A 16,635-nucleotide genomic window follows, 5' to 3' on the forward strand; every position below is an offset into this window, starting at 1 on the left:
CATTATGCTTTTATGCAATTTCCTTTGTTGTAGCAAAACATATATTAACCAGATAACCAAAAACAAGAATATCAAAATCATAATTATGTCAATATGACAACCTCTTGCCAAAATATTAGATTCTTCTTTCTTGTTTCCTTTGAGATCAAGATCCTTCCATGTGGTTTATATTGTACAAGAATTGTTTTCCATGTTTTCAATCAAAGTGAGCAAGTTGTAATGACTTCTTCCATGGAGTTGTCATTATTGACTTTCTTTCTTTTCACAGGAGACCACACTTGATGTTTAATCAATATTATCCCATCAAGTCATATTTTCATGGAAGAGTCTTGATCTTTGGCTTATTTCAAAACATACCAATATCCTTCTTCAAAGCATTGAGTAATAATATGGAAGACTTCTCAAGTTTATATTACCAAACACATTATTATGACCAACTCTTCTTGCAAGATATCTGTAGACATAAATTCTACCTTCAAGAGAAGAGTTACTAAGAGAACATGCATACCTTTTTCTTCCATACAACCATCTAGCCATCCTTCCTTTGGATGAGCTTGTTTTTATCCTTATTGAGGGTAAGTTTCTTTTCTAAAAGGAGAAAGACTTCAATTATGCTCTTTCATACGACAATTCGATCATCTGCATTCCTTCATCCTTCAAGACTATTGATTCCACACTAGGTGAAGTATACTTGTCATAATGCTTCTTGCAAAAACTTGTCCTAGATGATGGTTCTTATATGAGGATCCTAGTGATCCTTAGTGCAAGATGACTTCCTCTAATATTATGTTAGAGAATGCTTGGATGAACTAAAATGTGCAATATGGTGCCCCATTCTTCTCATTCTCTTAAGCTAGATGACTCTTTTCAAAGCAACTTGATTATGTTGACTCTAATACCTCTAATACCTCTATTATCATATGCTTCTTTCTATGATGCCATGCTTTTACAAAAACCAAGACTCTTCTAGAGAATACAACAATGCATGCTACTCTACTTTCTACTTAATAAAATAAAGACAAATTGCATAATGAACTTGATAGAGATGGAGCTTCCTTCAATAGTAAAGATCCTTGGGATCTTCTCCTTTCGGCTTCTTCTCAAGTTCTCCCTTTTCTTTAGCTATGTGAGCTTCACTCCTTTCCTTCCTTTTGTTATTCTTCTTGTTTGGACAATCCCTCTTAAAATGTCCATACTCATTGCATCCAAAGCATTGAATTTTGGACATATCTTGTTTTCCTTTGGACTTTCCAAACTTTCCTTTCTTCTTCTTCTTGGATTTTACAATAAAGGCTTGAGACTTCTCATTTGATTCAGTGTCATCCTTTGCCTTTATCCTAGTTTCTTCCTGTTGAAGAATGTAACTAGGTTCGGTCTTCATAATTGTATTTGAGTCATAATGAAATGTATTTATCAAAAGAAAGAAAAATGATTTTATTATTATTATTGTTATTATGACTTATTAAAGCATGGGTTTCATGCTTGGGTCATCATGTTTTAGGTCAAATTCTCCATTGAAGACTTATAGGTTTTATATTAAGTCATTAGAGTCATTGTCCATTTAATGAGACCCTTCTTGGGCTTTTGAATCATGTAAAAAGAATTATTATTGAGTAAAATAAGTCATTTGTCACCTCCACACCAAGTTAGCCCTTACCTGATCAAGTCAGCCTACATGAGGGTAATTCAAACTCCAGAAGAGAGTATATATACAGTGTAGTTCGATTCGTTTGAAGATCTCTCGCACAAATTCAATACACAACAAGAAGTAGTAGAAAAAGTGCAAAGTTGCAGGAGGAGGAGAATTGCTGGAAGGTTGAATTTCTGGGTCATCTCTCACATGTGTGAATTTGTTGGGCTACTGCTGGAAGGTCGAAGTACTGCATCAGGATCGAAGTTCTTCTGTTGCTAGATCGAAATTTTGTTGGGTCAAAGTTTTGTTGCTGGGGAGGTCGAAATTCTGTTGCTGCAAGATCGAAGTGCTAGGTCAAAGTTGTTGCTGGAAGGTTATCATCTGCAGAAGAAAGGAAGGGCTGACTTGGTGATTGGAGGAAGTCTGTGTCTAGGTCAAGGAGTCTTGGATTATCTCATGAAACTATTAAAGGAAGAGTTATTGACTGGGTTTTCCCCTAGATAGGGGTTTTTCCCTAGCTGTCCGCCTACATCTAGTGTCTTTGATCTTCGTGTTATGGTTATTGGTAATTTCTTGATGAACTAAGATAAAAGAAGAACATAAGAAAGTTAATAAGAACATAAGAACATAAGAATATCACAAGTAATTATCAACATAAAGAAAATCTTTTTGCCTTTCTGATTTTCCAACATGGTATTAGAGCTAAGGTGAAGAAGAAGGAAAAAGGCAGCCTGAAGATCTATTGAAAGGAGAATAAGGAGTTGTAAGAAGTTTGAATAAGGGTCATCAAGGAAAAGGATCATATAAGAAGTCAAGCCTACTATCTTCAAGAACAATGTCTAACTCAATGAAGGGAGAAAACAAATTAGAAGGAGCATCTAATTACAGGGCATGGAAAAAGAGGATAGGTCTCATCCTCGAGAAGAATAAAGTCTTGGATCTAGTCAAAGGAAAAGTAAAGAGGCCTACTAATGAATCAAGTGATACAAAAAAGGAAAAATTCATAGAAACAACGATATTGGCCATGACCCTAATGGTGGATGGAATTAAGGACAACCTCATCCCATATATATCCAATGTACGTTCCGCTCAAAAGATGTATGATGCCTTGTCCAAATTGTTCACAATTAATAATCTTGGTCAAATTGCAAGTCTTAAGAATGAACTAAGACACTGTGGCATCCTTCTTTGTAAGGATAGCTAGAATCAGAGATGAACTCCAGGCAATAGATGAGATAGTACCTAAAAAGGAGCTTGTAATCACTGCACTTCTAGGATTACCAACATCTTGGAGTGCCTTTTCATCAGGTCTCAACAATTGGAAGGAAACTCCTATATTCGAACAATTATGGAATGCATGTAGTCAAGAAGAAGTGGTAATTTCATTAGTAAGCAACAAAAAGAATGAAGAGAAAATTTCAAATGCCTATTCCGCTCATCACAAGAACAAAGAAACCTTCAAGAAGTCTAAAGGGCCTAGAAGGAAGATAGACCTATCCAAGATTGAATGCTACAATTGTCACAAGATGGGTCACTATAGAAGCAATTGTCCTGAGAATCTGAGAAATAAGAAGAGAGAAAGGGAACATGCAAATGTTGCTGATGAAGGACCACCAAAGAAGAACAAGATGGAAGAATCCAAAGTCAAAGACTTATTTGCTAAGGACTCTTAAGGACTCTATCCCCTATATATCCTTCTACTCTAAAGTTTTGAATTGTATTTTGATTTTTAGTACTTATAGGTTTAACATGCTTTGGAAAGATTTTTGAATTGTTTTGTTAAAGTTATAGGTATCCCTCGAGATTGGATTAAGAGGGAGTCCTCACCATTTTTCCAAAGATAAGTATCTTACTCCCTGTATTTTCTTTTATATTTGGTTTTCCTTTTCCTATCTAAATGTTGTTGTATTAGATGCTAATAACATTTCTTTTCATATTTTCCTTGTTTAGGAAAACTTGCTGATATGCTCAAGGGCTATGGAGAAGATCTCACAAGACAAAGCATGATAGAAGTTCTATTGGAATTGATGTCCTATAAGGTTTGTCTAGAAAACAACTCAAAGGTATGTTTTAGACCATAAGCTTTGTTCTCTTCGTGATAAAGGTATATTCATTCATTCTAATAAATTTGCTTTACATTACTAACAAGTGTTATGTCTAGGACCTTTGAATCATAGAGATTCTTATTTGGGTGATTAATCATTAGATTGAATCTACCTTCATTAAAATCATTATGTTTATGGAACCCTAAAAGGTTCTCTGTAAAACCCTAACCTAAGGGTATGTCAATGTGAAAAATCCTAGTCTACTTAGGGTTACTAATGAAATCTAGAAAATACTATTCTTTTGATGTTTGGGCTTTTGATAGCAATGTCATGTTTGGAGTCTTAGTATTGTTATGGAAACCCTAGTCTTTTAGGGTTGGATGGTAATGTATTCCTAGACCTTGAGGTTTTTGGTAAATTAGGGTTTATGAGCAAAACCCTTATATATCGAGAGTAAGCTCCTAGGAATGAAACCCTAGGTGTATGTTTGTCCGTCTAATCAAAACCCTAGCCTAATCAAGATTGTTATATGTCTGACTTTAAATGTATTGATATTTATGTCTTGAGCTTACCTAGTGGATGTTGATATGTTTGTGCATCCTAAATATGTATATGTGCTAACCAAATTGTTGATGCTTATAGTATGTAAATTCTAGGGTTTGTAACTAAGCCCTAGTAGAAGTTTGATATTCTAGGATATGGTGATATTGTTTCCATTATGATGATAAAATCTAGGGTTTACAACAAACCCTAGTAGAAGTTGGTCATATCGTTGAAACCTTAGATTGTGCTATACCTGGTTTTATTTGTTGACATCTACGGCTGAGTGTCTCAAAGATGGAATCTAGGGTTTGCATCAAATCGTAGTAGAAGTCTAACATATGAATTCTAAAGTTGTTGAATGCATTGTAGAACTATACTTGTTTGAATTGCTTCTAGGGTTTGCAATATATTATGGGAGAGTATGTCATATCTCTGAAAGTAATATTGAGGCCCTAGGTGTAATGAGATTGGTATCTTGATTGAGTACTGATGTGATCTAGGGTTTGTGACAAAAACCCGAGCAAGAAGTTGAGGTTTAAAAGTATGCGTCTCTTGCTGATTATGAACTAAGTTAAGGTATTTGATGTCTAATACTTCCATAATTCTGATATAGTTAAGTTCATGCTTTTATATATGCATTTGGTTGTACTTGCTATCTATGTTGTGCAGGTACATAATCTTCAAGATGTTGAAGATATTCGTTGATTTGATAAGCATGATGAAGGAAGTTATATGAATGATGATGTTCAAGATAAGAAGGATGGAAGCTGTTATCACTTAGAACTAAAAATTTGATGTATATCAATTTCTATCCTAGTCCGATGACAAAGGTCTGTGTTAAGTTGATTTCGGATTTTTTTCCCTCACTTAGGATTTGGAGTTTAAAAAAAAAAAAAAGTTTTTAACTCAAACCATACTCAACTCCCATTGGTTCCCCTCCACCATCATTGTTCTATAGTCATATCTTGTCTTATCTGAGTCACCATGTCTTTTAGTAATTTCGCAGCGTAATCCCATTCGCCAGTTTCGCAGCGCAATCATGGATAAGCGTTTTCGCAGCGCATCATGATTAGGCCGTTTCGCAGCACATCATTAAAATTTAAAACTAACAGCGCTGCGAAATCATGGATTCGTGCATTTCGCAGCGGATCTTTCCCGAAATGTCAAGTCCGTTAGGTGAGTCATCAGTTATGTCCTCTCATGTCAGTTTATGTACCTCTCGTATCACGTTTGAACGCTCATTTGCCACTAATCACCACCACTAAAATCTGTTGATATGCACAGAGTATCATTCCCAAGAAATTTTACCGTGCATAAACCTTAATGATGGTCGTGAGTGCTGCATGAGTGACAAATCTGCCAGATTATGTATTGAAAGGTTTTAAATGGAAGACTTAAAAAAGAGACATAATTGCAGTTGCAAGCCTCTGTAATTCACTATCTGCATCTGGAGGCAGGGAAAGAGTAGAAGGTAAATGTTCAAAGGAAACTATCAAAACATGTTCTTCAACTAATGGACTATTAACTGTACATCAAAAGACAATCCTATGGCCGAGAACTGAATTCCATAGGTGTCCACGAAGACTCAGCACGCATTAGATGCAGTTTTTCAACAAAAGGCTCCAGAATTTTTTGCTTCTTCCACTGGGGCAAAGGCCATACAAATACTAAGCTCTTGGACGGCTTCTCCATAGCGTCTGCTATGGTATAAAAGCATGCCATGGTCTCTCCGCAATGCCCAGTTATGTGGTTGAAGAATGAGAAGCCTCTCGGATGACATAATGGACAATCTCAATTCTTGGGGGCGCAATGTTAAAGCATTTGAGTTATCAAACTTGCTGGGCTGGTCAGAAGTATGGTGCACTGGTCGAAGAGGAGAAGTTAGCAATAAGCCAGGATGAGCCCTTGATGCACGCTTCCAATAAAGCCTTTTTAGATTTGCCAAAGCAACTGCAATTATGTCTCTGTTTGATCCAAGCTTAATATCTGGAAGTGATCTGCTGTTCAAATCGAAAGCTTTTGATCCAGGATGTTTAACACAACCACCATTTACTTTAGTAAACCAGCTTTCTCCTTCAGATAGTTGAAAAAGCTCCTCAGTGTATTCATTTTTGGGCCATATCAAAAATTCTTCCCCAACACGAGCTCCTACAATAGTAACTCCAAGTCTTCGGCAAACTTCAATATATATTATGCTTAGCATTATTCCACTTCCAGATGCAGATTTTAGCACTTGATGCAAGTATGACTGCTTTGGATTGTTAAGAAGAGATGACCTAGTAAAGCCTCGTAAATCAAAAAGAACAAAATTCACGGCCTCCAAAACTTGCAACAAATGGCACCCAATTTCTTTTGATACTAACTCTGCTTCCACCTGTTTTGCTATAATGTCAAGCTCAGACAACCGTGCTGTAATGCTTCTGCCAGCTAGCGGAAAGGCATCTAAGCTTGCCCATTCGTAGGTAACCTTTGACAGACTGGGACCTTTGACAGACTGGGAGCTTCTCGCCCCTCCTTTACAACTGCTCGATTACCATTAATTTGATGTCACAACTAGTATCAGTTGTGTCATAATAATTTCCCTTACAAGCAACCGCCGCATCTTTAAATTGCTCATCTGATATAAGCCCCATTCCATGAACAAATGGCACAAGTGCATTGCCATCAAATGTATTGTCTGTAACCCCGTTTCCTACCATGTAGCCCTTAAAATTCAGAATAGGTGTTACCCGAGATTCGATTCCCTTAACCACTTCCAATGCCAGAGTAGGAACGTAGATTCCTGCGTATGATTCTCCACTAATGTAGAATGGATTTGAAAGGAACTCTGGATACTCTTCAAACCACTTCAAAAGGAAAGAATGAGTATCTGAAGCTGTCTGTAGATCTCCAGTTAGGTAGTCATCAACGTTTTCAGAATATGAAAGACCAACTCCAACTGGTGAATCCAGATAGATAATATTTGACACCTTTGCCCAGGAGTATTTATTAAGGTATAGTTTGGGCAAACTTCCAACCGTCTTTCCGGCTTCATAATTGAAGGGACCATGTTCATATACAAAGCCATCAAAACTCGAGCAACCCGGACCGCCGTTCAGCCAGAGAACAACGGGATCTTTAGCCGCATTCCTACAATATGCAATCCCCCACCAATATATCTTACAGATTCAGGATCATCTACTGCAGTTATGCGTAAATGAGGAGGCCCACCAGGCCTTTCTGCAAGGTCCTTTAAGAGATTTATGTACTGACTTCCCTGCCCAACATCAAAATCTAGTATATGAACCTTCTGCTCATCCTTGAAGGCTTCACAAATTTCACCATTGGCCACCATGCAACCAAATTTGAAATATGGGCAAACTTCAAATAACATTTGCATGGCAGATAAAGTATCAGTGCTTGGTGGCTCTTTACAATTCAAAGCTTTGTATATTCCGTTTCCTGAAGATTCTATTCGTGCAGCAAGACCCTCCACCATGTAAGCTGCAAGTCTTTCCATTGGGTCTCCTTGAATTGAGACTGTCTCTCTCAATTTTGTGATTATATGCGATGCCATTTCTTCTTTACCTTTAGATATTGCAGTTGCACATTGAACTAACAGCTGTTTGGAAGAGCTCCCTGTATGAACATTATCTTGCCGGTGACCAGTTGATGCATATGCTTCCTGTTGCAAAGAATTAGTTTGTGAAACAGAACATGAATCAGAGATATTTGCAACACTGGGATAATCTATGCTTCCATTAGAATAATCCTTCAAGGTTGTGCTCTCCATCGGAGAATGCATAGGGGAATCCTCATACAGGAGGTTTTTTATTGTGTCTGCCCATTCCCTGTCAATATATGTGCTTTGAGCGGGGCTAATGATACTTGCTTCATCAATATCACTAAAAAGTTCTCTCTCCAACTCTTGCAGCCATTGCCTGATGTATTCTGGATTTTCATCAAAGATACTACCATGTATAGCTCCTCTTTGGCAATCTGATGACGGAAAATTTAGGTAACCTGATGTATGTTCCCCTGTGAGATTCTCACTAGATGCAGATTTCTGGAGGGAAGCAGAACTCTGTACAATAGGCATGCTAGGATATTGACCTCCACTGGATACCAGAACTTCGGCCAATGTAGCGGGATTATAGGAAAAACCTTGAGAATGAAACACAACAGTATTATTTGTATATTGATGATAAGATCCAGCACTGTGACATGTCGAGTCAGATATTCCCACAGAATCCATAGGAGACAGCTGTGAAATATTGGCTATGGATTCGAACAAATCCCCAATTTCGTAGCGCAGCCAGTGCAAAATATGAATTATGCGCTACGAAATCACCTAGACAATTTCAGCTTTGAAACGAGTTTGGACATATGATATCCATGTGAGATATGAGACCAATGATAGACTAAGACAGAGAATTGATCCCTTTATACATACCAACAAGACTCCTATTCAAACTATTTAGACTCTAAAACCAGATGAAAAGACTAGACCCAAAATTGACACCAACCCTTTGACAAACAATCGAACTGATGTGATCAATTTAAAATTTTTTTCTTGAGTGATAACAGTGGCTCCACTTGGGATAGTGTGCTCCTGTGGTACACTAAGAACTCGTAGGTCCAGTGCTTTATCTTTTTTATTACAAACGGAAATTTGCTTGACAAACATCCCCTTCAAGCTTCTTGGGCCTTCACCTCGGGCTTAAGCTTGATGATGACTGTAGGAGAAAGAAATCTACATCTACTGAAAAATGCTCAGTTGACCTTGAGCTTATTTGCATTTTCCTACCTACCTACCCTATCAATTCAAACTTCTTTCAGCTCAATCAATGTGAAATTTCCAATGTAGCCAATCATTTGTCTTATCTGATATTTGAGTTTTTTGACTGCATCGGAGTTCAGAGCCACTATGATATTGCGATGACCACTGCCACTGAAATTGCCTCTGATCTTCATAGAAAAACTGAAACACTGGAGAGTAAAACTCTTCCATATATTTGGCTATAGGATCCCAGAATACATGATCAACTTGATGATTCTTGTAACTTTCTGGGTGTGCAAACTGATCTTCAACAACAGTGTACAGTTCCTCAATCGTGAAAAAGAAAGGAAACAACACTCCCTCCTTGCGTTCTGACATAGAAAGCTTCTGAAAATAATGATCATGATTATGAAAACTATATGCCTGAATTTGACCTTCTAAACCTTCAATGTCTTTCTCAATGTCCTCAGCAACTTCATCCAAAAATTTCATCTTATCCTCTGCCTTACACTCAAATGATTTTAGATACGAGGACAAGGACAAAGAAAAACTTTCATTTGTATCTCCATTACTATGATCATTATTCCATTGTTTGAAACCTTGAACTGAAGGAGAATTTGCCACCACCTCTGATCTATCTATCCATTCCTCCAAAAACATAAACCAAAAGTCTTCAAATGACTTGATGGATTTGGCAGGAAAGCTTTCAATCCACCGTTTACATTTCCCTTGAAATGAATCATAGAACAACATAATGCAAACATCCTCATGTTTAACTCTAAGAAGCTCTGTAAAATCACAAAAATCTGATATATGCTTCAAAGTTAAACTCAAATCTTCTCCATTGAATTTTGGACCATTCCTTAGAAAATATGCATCCTTGGGAAAATGATTTGGGAAACCATGAATTCCTGAAAAATTTATGCATGCATACCTTGAAATAAAAATGGTAGCATCTGGGTCCTTCATAACTCCAGTGGAATCACCATGAATCTATGAATTTCGAATTCTTCAACAATGGAGTCGCCAAGGTGGATTTGCAGCCTCGAAAACCTTCTGAGCTCCTGCTACCTTCAGAAGTTCAACTTCATTATTTCGGGAATGAGTAATCTTCAGGCTCCCGGCAGACGCACCAAAGAACTAAGGGATCCAGGCCTTAAACTGTAATTTAGGTGACTCAGTTGTACCTAAAATAGTCAAGATTTCAAAATTCCTTTCAGCTGATATGAAGACCAAGTATGTTGAAATGATGAAAAGATTCATTGATGTTTTTGCATGGAGCTATGCTGACTTGAAGCAATATGATTTTTCAATCATACAACAGACCATTCCTATTAAGCAGAATGAGAAGCCTTTTAAGCAGAAGCTAAGAAGAATTAATCCTCTTCTGATAATCAAGCGAGGCTGAATTAAAAAAGAGCTGAATCACGATTTCAACCGGAGCTGTTAGTCTTCGTATATGAAGATCTCGAAGAAAGAATGGAGAAAAAAGAGCACAGATCCGGTAAATGTCAGAGGACTGAACCTGAGGGCCTGGACATAACGCTGAGAGATGAAGGGGTGAAGAAAGCGTTTAAAGATGCCGGGTGCTGGAACTTTTGCAAAAAGCTACAAGGAGGACATGCGCAGGTAACTAAAGAATTTGCGTTAAACTTCACTGGTTTAAATTCAAAGGTAGCCATGTTAGAAGTGCAGGTTTCTCCAGAAGCAATATCTGCTGTGACAGAGATCCCAAGAGGACAAGAGGAATGGTTTAAGAATTTCAAATTTGACCTGAATCCTTGTAAGGAGTTTTTAAAGGATGCATATGTAAATGAAGATTTAACTAAAGCAGTGCCCAGGAGTTATGTCAAGGAACATTATGCTCTTTTACTCACCTGCATACAAAAGTATTTGACTTGTGAAGGAAGGTACAACAAGGTTTACTCTTACCATTTCAAACTGCTTTTGCATTTCACTGGGAAAGTCTCCATAGACCTACCTTTTTATTTGTTCCGTAGCTTGAGTAAGATGTGTGATAAGGTGCAGCTGAGGAAAGAGGACTGTGAGACCTCTTTGTTTCATCATGGTTTGATCAAGTTGCTGGTTTTAGATGGCCTCCAGAAAATAGACAGAGACTGGAATTCTTTTATTTTTATGGCTGGATTCCAAAGCAAGACTGGCCTCACTCCTCAACCGGCCAGAGATCTCACGATAGCTGAGCTCCAAAAAGAGGCGAGAGCCAAAAGGGTTCCAAAGTCACAGCTAAGAAAACCAGTGAAGCCACTAATCATTCAAGATCAACCTCAGAAATCAACAAAGGAAAAAACTCATGATAAGAAGACTATACCTGAAACAAGCACATCTGAAGCAGTCTCAAGGGTAAGGACAAGAAGCCAGATAAATAAGGAAAAAGGTAAAGCCATAGCAGTTGAAGAGAGCCCAGTGTCCAAGGCAAGTTTGAATGATTTATTACAGGCCATTGAATTTGAGCAGTCTGAACCAGTCCAAATTGATTTGACACAGTCAGAGCAAGAAGGTACCAAGAAGTCTAAGGCCTCAAAAAGGCTTAAATTCGATGAGCCAGCTGAAGAATTCATTTTTAAACCCAGAAGACCTATAACAAGGAAATTCCAGCAAGTAAAGGAAGCACTGCCAAGAACAGAGGAAATAGGGAGAGGAACACAAAAGGACACAAGCAAAACAACCATCACATCTCAAGGGGAAAATATAGCAGCCATAAAGAGTCAATTAGAAACAGCTAAACATGAAATTACCAAATTGAAGAAGGCTGCTAGAAAACATGCAGTCTTACATGCAGAGTATAGGAAAGCTCTATGGAAAGGGAGTGAAACCCTAGAATCTCAGTTAAATTCAGTGGTTGATGGCCATGCACAATTCCACACCTGGACAGTACTAGCAATCAAAGAAGCCAGGTACATCAGAAGAATCAATATGCAACTGAGAGCTGGGAATAAAACTATGAAGAAACAAATTGAAGATCTGAAGGCACAGCTAGGTCAGCTACCTGCTAAATGAGTTTTGAGGCCAAGTAAGATTTTGTTTTAAAATTTTGACAAATTTGCTTGACTTTGTCTTTTTGAGAAAACATAAATCCCTGTGCGACATGTGTAAAGTTTAAGGAAGTTTTGGGCAATCAAATATTCGGCTAATAAGGGTCTCGGGGCAAAAGCAAGCTGTTATTTAAAAAAAAAACTTAGCAGTTTCGTAGCGCGCTACGAAACCGCTGTAGGTGATGATTTTAACGCAAACAGACAGTTTTGAATTATGAGCGGGAATTTTGAAAGGGAAACGCCTAAAGGGTGTGCAAACATCAGCTGGAGCAACAATAGTCAATCAGATCAAGACAGGTGGATGCTTAAAAAAGGTGGAATATTTCAACCCAATTTTAAAATTTCTGTTGTAAAGCCCCTTTATCACCGTTCAAGAGGTATCAAACGATTTGCACACAAGGAACTTTTGCTTGCATACATGTTCATCGATGAAGCTTACAACGCATCAAGTACGTGGCAACTTTCCATGTTTTGGGTTATTAAAGGCTAGAAGACATGCTTCTGTATATTCGAATTTTTTGAGGAAAACTGAAGCCGAGAACCAAGGGAAATCTCCTAATACTTCTGAGCAGTTAAAAGATTCAGCGTTCAAGGTCAATATGGAGTATTAAACATCCAGCTCACTCAAATCGAAAGAAGACCAGGTGTCAAAGAACAAGGAAAAGCCATTATGCATGGAAAATGGAGTTAGAGTCATAGTTAATTTAGAACTCTTAAAAAACTCCAGTCAGCACTTTATTGTATTTATTAGTTAGTTAAATAGTTGATAGGTGTCATTAGAGGTAGTTATCGAATTCCCCTCATGCTGGAGGAGGAAGCTCGAATCAGTTAGAATAAGAACTCTATATATCGCTGAAATAGCAATGTAATGGGGGTTGGGAAATTTTATAACAGAGCATTGTTTTGGCTTATGTAAAGACAGAGTTTCAGTAATATAATTGGGCTGCTTTACTTCTCAGGATTCATGAAGGATTTTTATGTTCAGAATGTGTGATTTTATCCTTTCCTTAATGTCTTTTACAGTTGCATAGATGTATAATCACTCAGAATTCACTGATTGTGCTCTGATTTCCTGTATGCATTTATGAGCTGTGGTTCCATATGTGTTATATTCTGAATACTCAAATGCTGAATGCCCTGACTTCTATGTAAAGGCAGTATCATTGTTTACTGAGGGGTTGTTAACTCCATAGGCCCAATGGAAATTTGTTTAATGTTTTTCCAGCATCCATATTTATCACAGATATATCACAAAGAGTTAGCCATCTTATCTTTAGTAAAAATCATTAACCCATTTAGAGAGAGCCCTCTCAGGTTGAGGAGGCTAAGCCTCAACCTAAAGTAGGTCTGAAATAGTTACTTGAAGTCTTCCTGGTCAGCAGCCTTCCAGGGCCTGATTTTGAGATAACAGAAGCCATGGAAGATTCTTCGATTTCATAGAAAGAAGTTGACCTCCCCAAGTTAAGAGGGAGCCGAGATAAAATGAAGGATATCTCCCAAGTTGAGAGGGAGGGCATATTATAGTCATGATGGATACCTTGAAGAAGAAATTGGAGAATGTATATTGAGGTGCTAGAGTATGTTGCTTCATGTGAAGTAGTTAATGAAGCTATATGATTGAGGAAACTTCTGTCAAGATTTGTTTGGAAGCCTCTAAGTCCTACTGTGATAAATTGTGAAGCAACATCAAGATGTTTGAAGACCCCGAAGGTTTGTGTTTATTTATTTGAAAGGTTGTTACTGATTGGGGTTGTGATTGTTCAAGTAAATCTCTCAAAGTTTTTGGAAGCATGCTTGATGTTACCGATCTATTTGATTGGGAGAGATTTGATGTGTTGAGGCATTGTGTATGCCTGGGAGGACATTTGGCCGACTTGTGTGTTGATGTCTAGTTCCCGAAGTAGGGAGGGTGGTGTTGGTCATAGAGCTCTGACCTTGCATTACACACATAGTTCCTTGGGTTGATGGTTAGCAAGTAAGCTTAATGGTACCTAGAGATGCTAAAAACTTTAGTCCATCTTAGTCCCACCCAGATGTATTACCCTGGTCAGAAATCTAGTCCGTGGCATTGCGAGTGCCTAAAATTTTCATGGTTCATGTGTTTTAAGATCTTCCATGTACTTGTGTAAGTATGAATACCTCCCTAGTTAAGAGGGAGTGTTGAAGAATGTAACTAGGTCCGGTCTTCATAATTGTATTTGAGTCATAATGAAATGTATTATTATTATTATGACTTATTAAAGCATGGGTTTCATGCTTTTGTTATCATGTTTTAGGTCAAGGTTCCCATTGAGGACTTCTAGGTTTTATATTAAGTCATTAGAGTCATTGTCCATTTAATGAGACCCTTCTTGGGCTTTTGAATCATGTAAAAAGAATTATTATTGAGTAAAATAAGTCATTTGTCACCTCCACACCAAGTCGGCCCTTACCTGATCAAGTCGGCCTACATGAGGGTAATTCGAACTCCAGAAGAGGCTATATATATAGTGCAGTTCGATTCATTTGGAGATCTCTCACACAAGTTCGATACACAACAAGAAGCAACAAAAAAAGTGTGAAGTTGCAGGAGGAGGAGAATTGTTGGAAGGTCGAATTTCTGGGTCATCCCTCTCCCACGTGTGAATTTGCTGCGCTGCTGCTGGAAGATTGAAGTACTGCATCAGGATCGAAGTTCTTCTGCTGTTAAATCGAAATTTTGCTGGGTCGAAGTTCTGCTGGGGAGGTCGAAATTCTGTTGCTGCAAGATCGAAGTGCTAGGTCAAAGTTATTGTTGGAAGGTTATCATTTGCAGAAGAAAGGAAGGGTTGACTTGGTGATTGGAGGAAGTCTGTGTTTAGGTCAAGGATTCTTGGATTATCTCGTGAAACTATTAAAAGAAGAGTTTTTGACTGGGTTTTCCCCTAGATAGGGTTTTTTCCCTGGCTGTCTGCCTACATCTAGTGTCTTTGATCCTTGTGTTATGGTTATTGGTAATTTCTTGATGAACTAAGATAAAAGAAGAACACAAGAAAGTTAATAAGAACATAAGAACATAAGAATATCACAAGTAATTATCATCATAAAGAAAATCTTTCCAGCTTTCTGATTTTTCAACACTTCCAAGATACATTCAGCACATAGTTCATCAAAAGGAGTAATATCTTTTCTTGAACTAGTTGCAAAGTTGCTACAATCAGGTGGCAAAGAATTTAATGCACAAGTAGTCATCTCTGAATCAGAAACGACTTCCCCAAGCTCTTGCAATTGGTCCCTTATTTGTGAGATCTTCATAAGGTAAGTGGCCATGTCTTCATCCTTTGAATTGCTTATTTTATATAGTTGATTCGTCAAGGATATCTTTTGACTTGATGTACTTACAGAGTACAATCTTACAGACTTATCATACATAGCTTTAGATGTCTTCAAATCAACAACAAAGGGAACATGATGATCCTTTATGGATTCAATAAGAAGCCTTTTGGCCTTCACTTTTCCCTTATATTTTGCTAACTCTTGAGTCTTCTCTTTGTTTGGTACAGTAACTTCACCAAGAACATATTCCATGACTTCATTTTCTGTGAGCACCAAGTCAATCCTCTTCTTCCATGCTAGGAAATTTGTTGATCCAACGAGCTTGTTGCTTTCCTTGCAAAATGTAGCCATATGATCTGTAAATTGAGACATAGAAGGAAATATGATACTTGTTTGTTAACCAAGAGTCCTTCTTTTTGATATCTTGAACTTCCTTAATGCTTTCAAGACCTTCAAAGAGATTTCAAAAACAAAGCGCCTTCAAGAGAGATAATATCCTTCCTTACTTCAAAAAGAGCTTGATCCTTCTTAAGATGACGAGGTCTCCAATGGGAGTTTGATGTAGTAACCTTACTTTTGGGTCAATAGGTCTTCTTCTTCTTTCCTCGCATCCTTTTGCAAATGATTCCCCTTGACAAGCAATCCCTTCTTATTTCAACAAGATGATCTTCAAGCTACCTTCTATTTCTTCACCTTAGCTCTGAAAACATGTTGAAGAATCTACTAGGGCATCTATTAAAACCAATTCTCCTTATGCTTAATAATGCTTTTGAACTTTAGTTATTTTCTTATTATTCTTTATTAGATCTTTTCATCAGACAATCATCAAGAATAGAAACAATAAAGACAATAAACACAAGAAGTAGACTCCAAGCCAGGGCAAAACCCCTCCAAGGGGAAAACCCAGAAAGATTCTCTTCTCTTCTTATAGAATCAGTTCAAATGAGAAATCCAAGACCCTAAGACCAAAGTCAAGACCTCCTCCAGGAACCAAATCAGACCTCCTAGAATCTCCGTCAATATAAATCAAAGTTTGACCAAGTCAACAAAGGTCAAACCTCTTCCAATTTGCTCCACTTCAAATTTTCGGCCCTCTACTTCAGATCTGCAACATTAGCCCCTGGAAACAACAAAAACCATAGCTTCTTTGCACGTGTCAACTTTGCAAGAGATCCTTCCTCAAGCAAATCAAGGTCTTAAGGTCAATGATAGTCAAGCCTTCTTGAAGGTCTCCTCTAGTCAAGATTTTGGTCTCTAATGTAGGTTTGCAACTTCGACATGCAAGTCTTGGCTTTGCAAATTATGCCA

At 37.7% G+C, this 16,635-nt stretch overlaps 2 protein-coding genes and 1 pseudogene across 2 annotated transcripts in view; 1 reads left to right on the forward strand and 2 right to left on the reverse strand.

Annotated features, from left to right (window-relative positions):
- Window positions 1–16,635, forward strand: part of LOC149260247 (thioredoxin-like fold domain-containing protein MRL7L, chloroplastic) — a 173,160-nt gene that overhangs the window by 56,020 nt on the left and 100,505 nt on the right. The gene's annotated exons all lie outside the window — the stretch shown is intronic.
- LOC149260248 (uncharacterized) lies at window positions 5,736–7,270 on the reverse strand (annotated as a pseudogene).
- On the reverse strand, window positions 7,316–15,579 carry LOC149260249 (scarecrow-like protein 1). The gene is made up of 2 exons (XM_089434033.1): window positions 15,144–15,579; window positions 7,316–8,478 (listed from the first exon to the last, which is right to left on the reverse strand). Exons 1-2 carry the CDS (start codon window positions 15,577–15,579, stop codon window positions 7,316–7,318), a joined length of 1,599 nt encoding a protein of 532 aa, XP_089290159.1.

The sequence above is a fragment of the Pinus tabuliformis genome, chromosome 6 (genome assembly GCF_031772625.1).
Source record: "Pinus tabuliformis cultivar Carrire ecotype Pingquan chromosome 6, CPIR1, whole genome shotgun sequence".
Taxonomy (NCBI): domain Eukaryota; kingdom Viridiplantae; phylum Streptophyta; class Pinopsida; order Pinales; family Pinaceae; genus Pinus; species Pinus tabuliformis.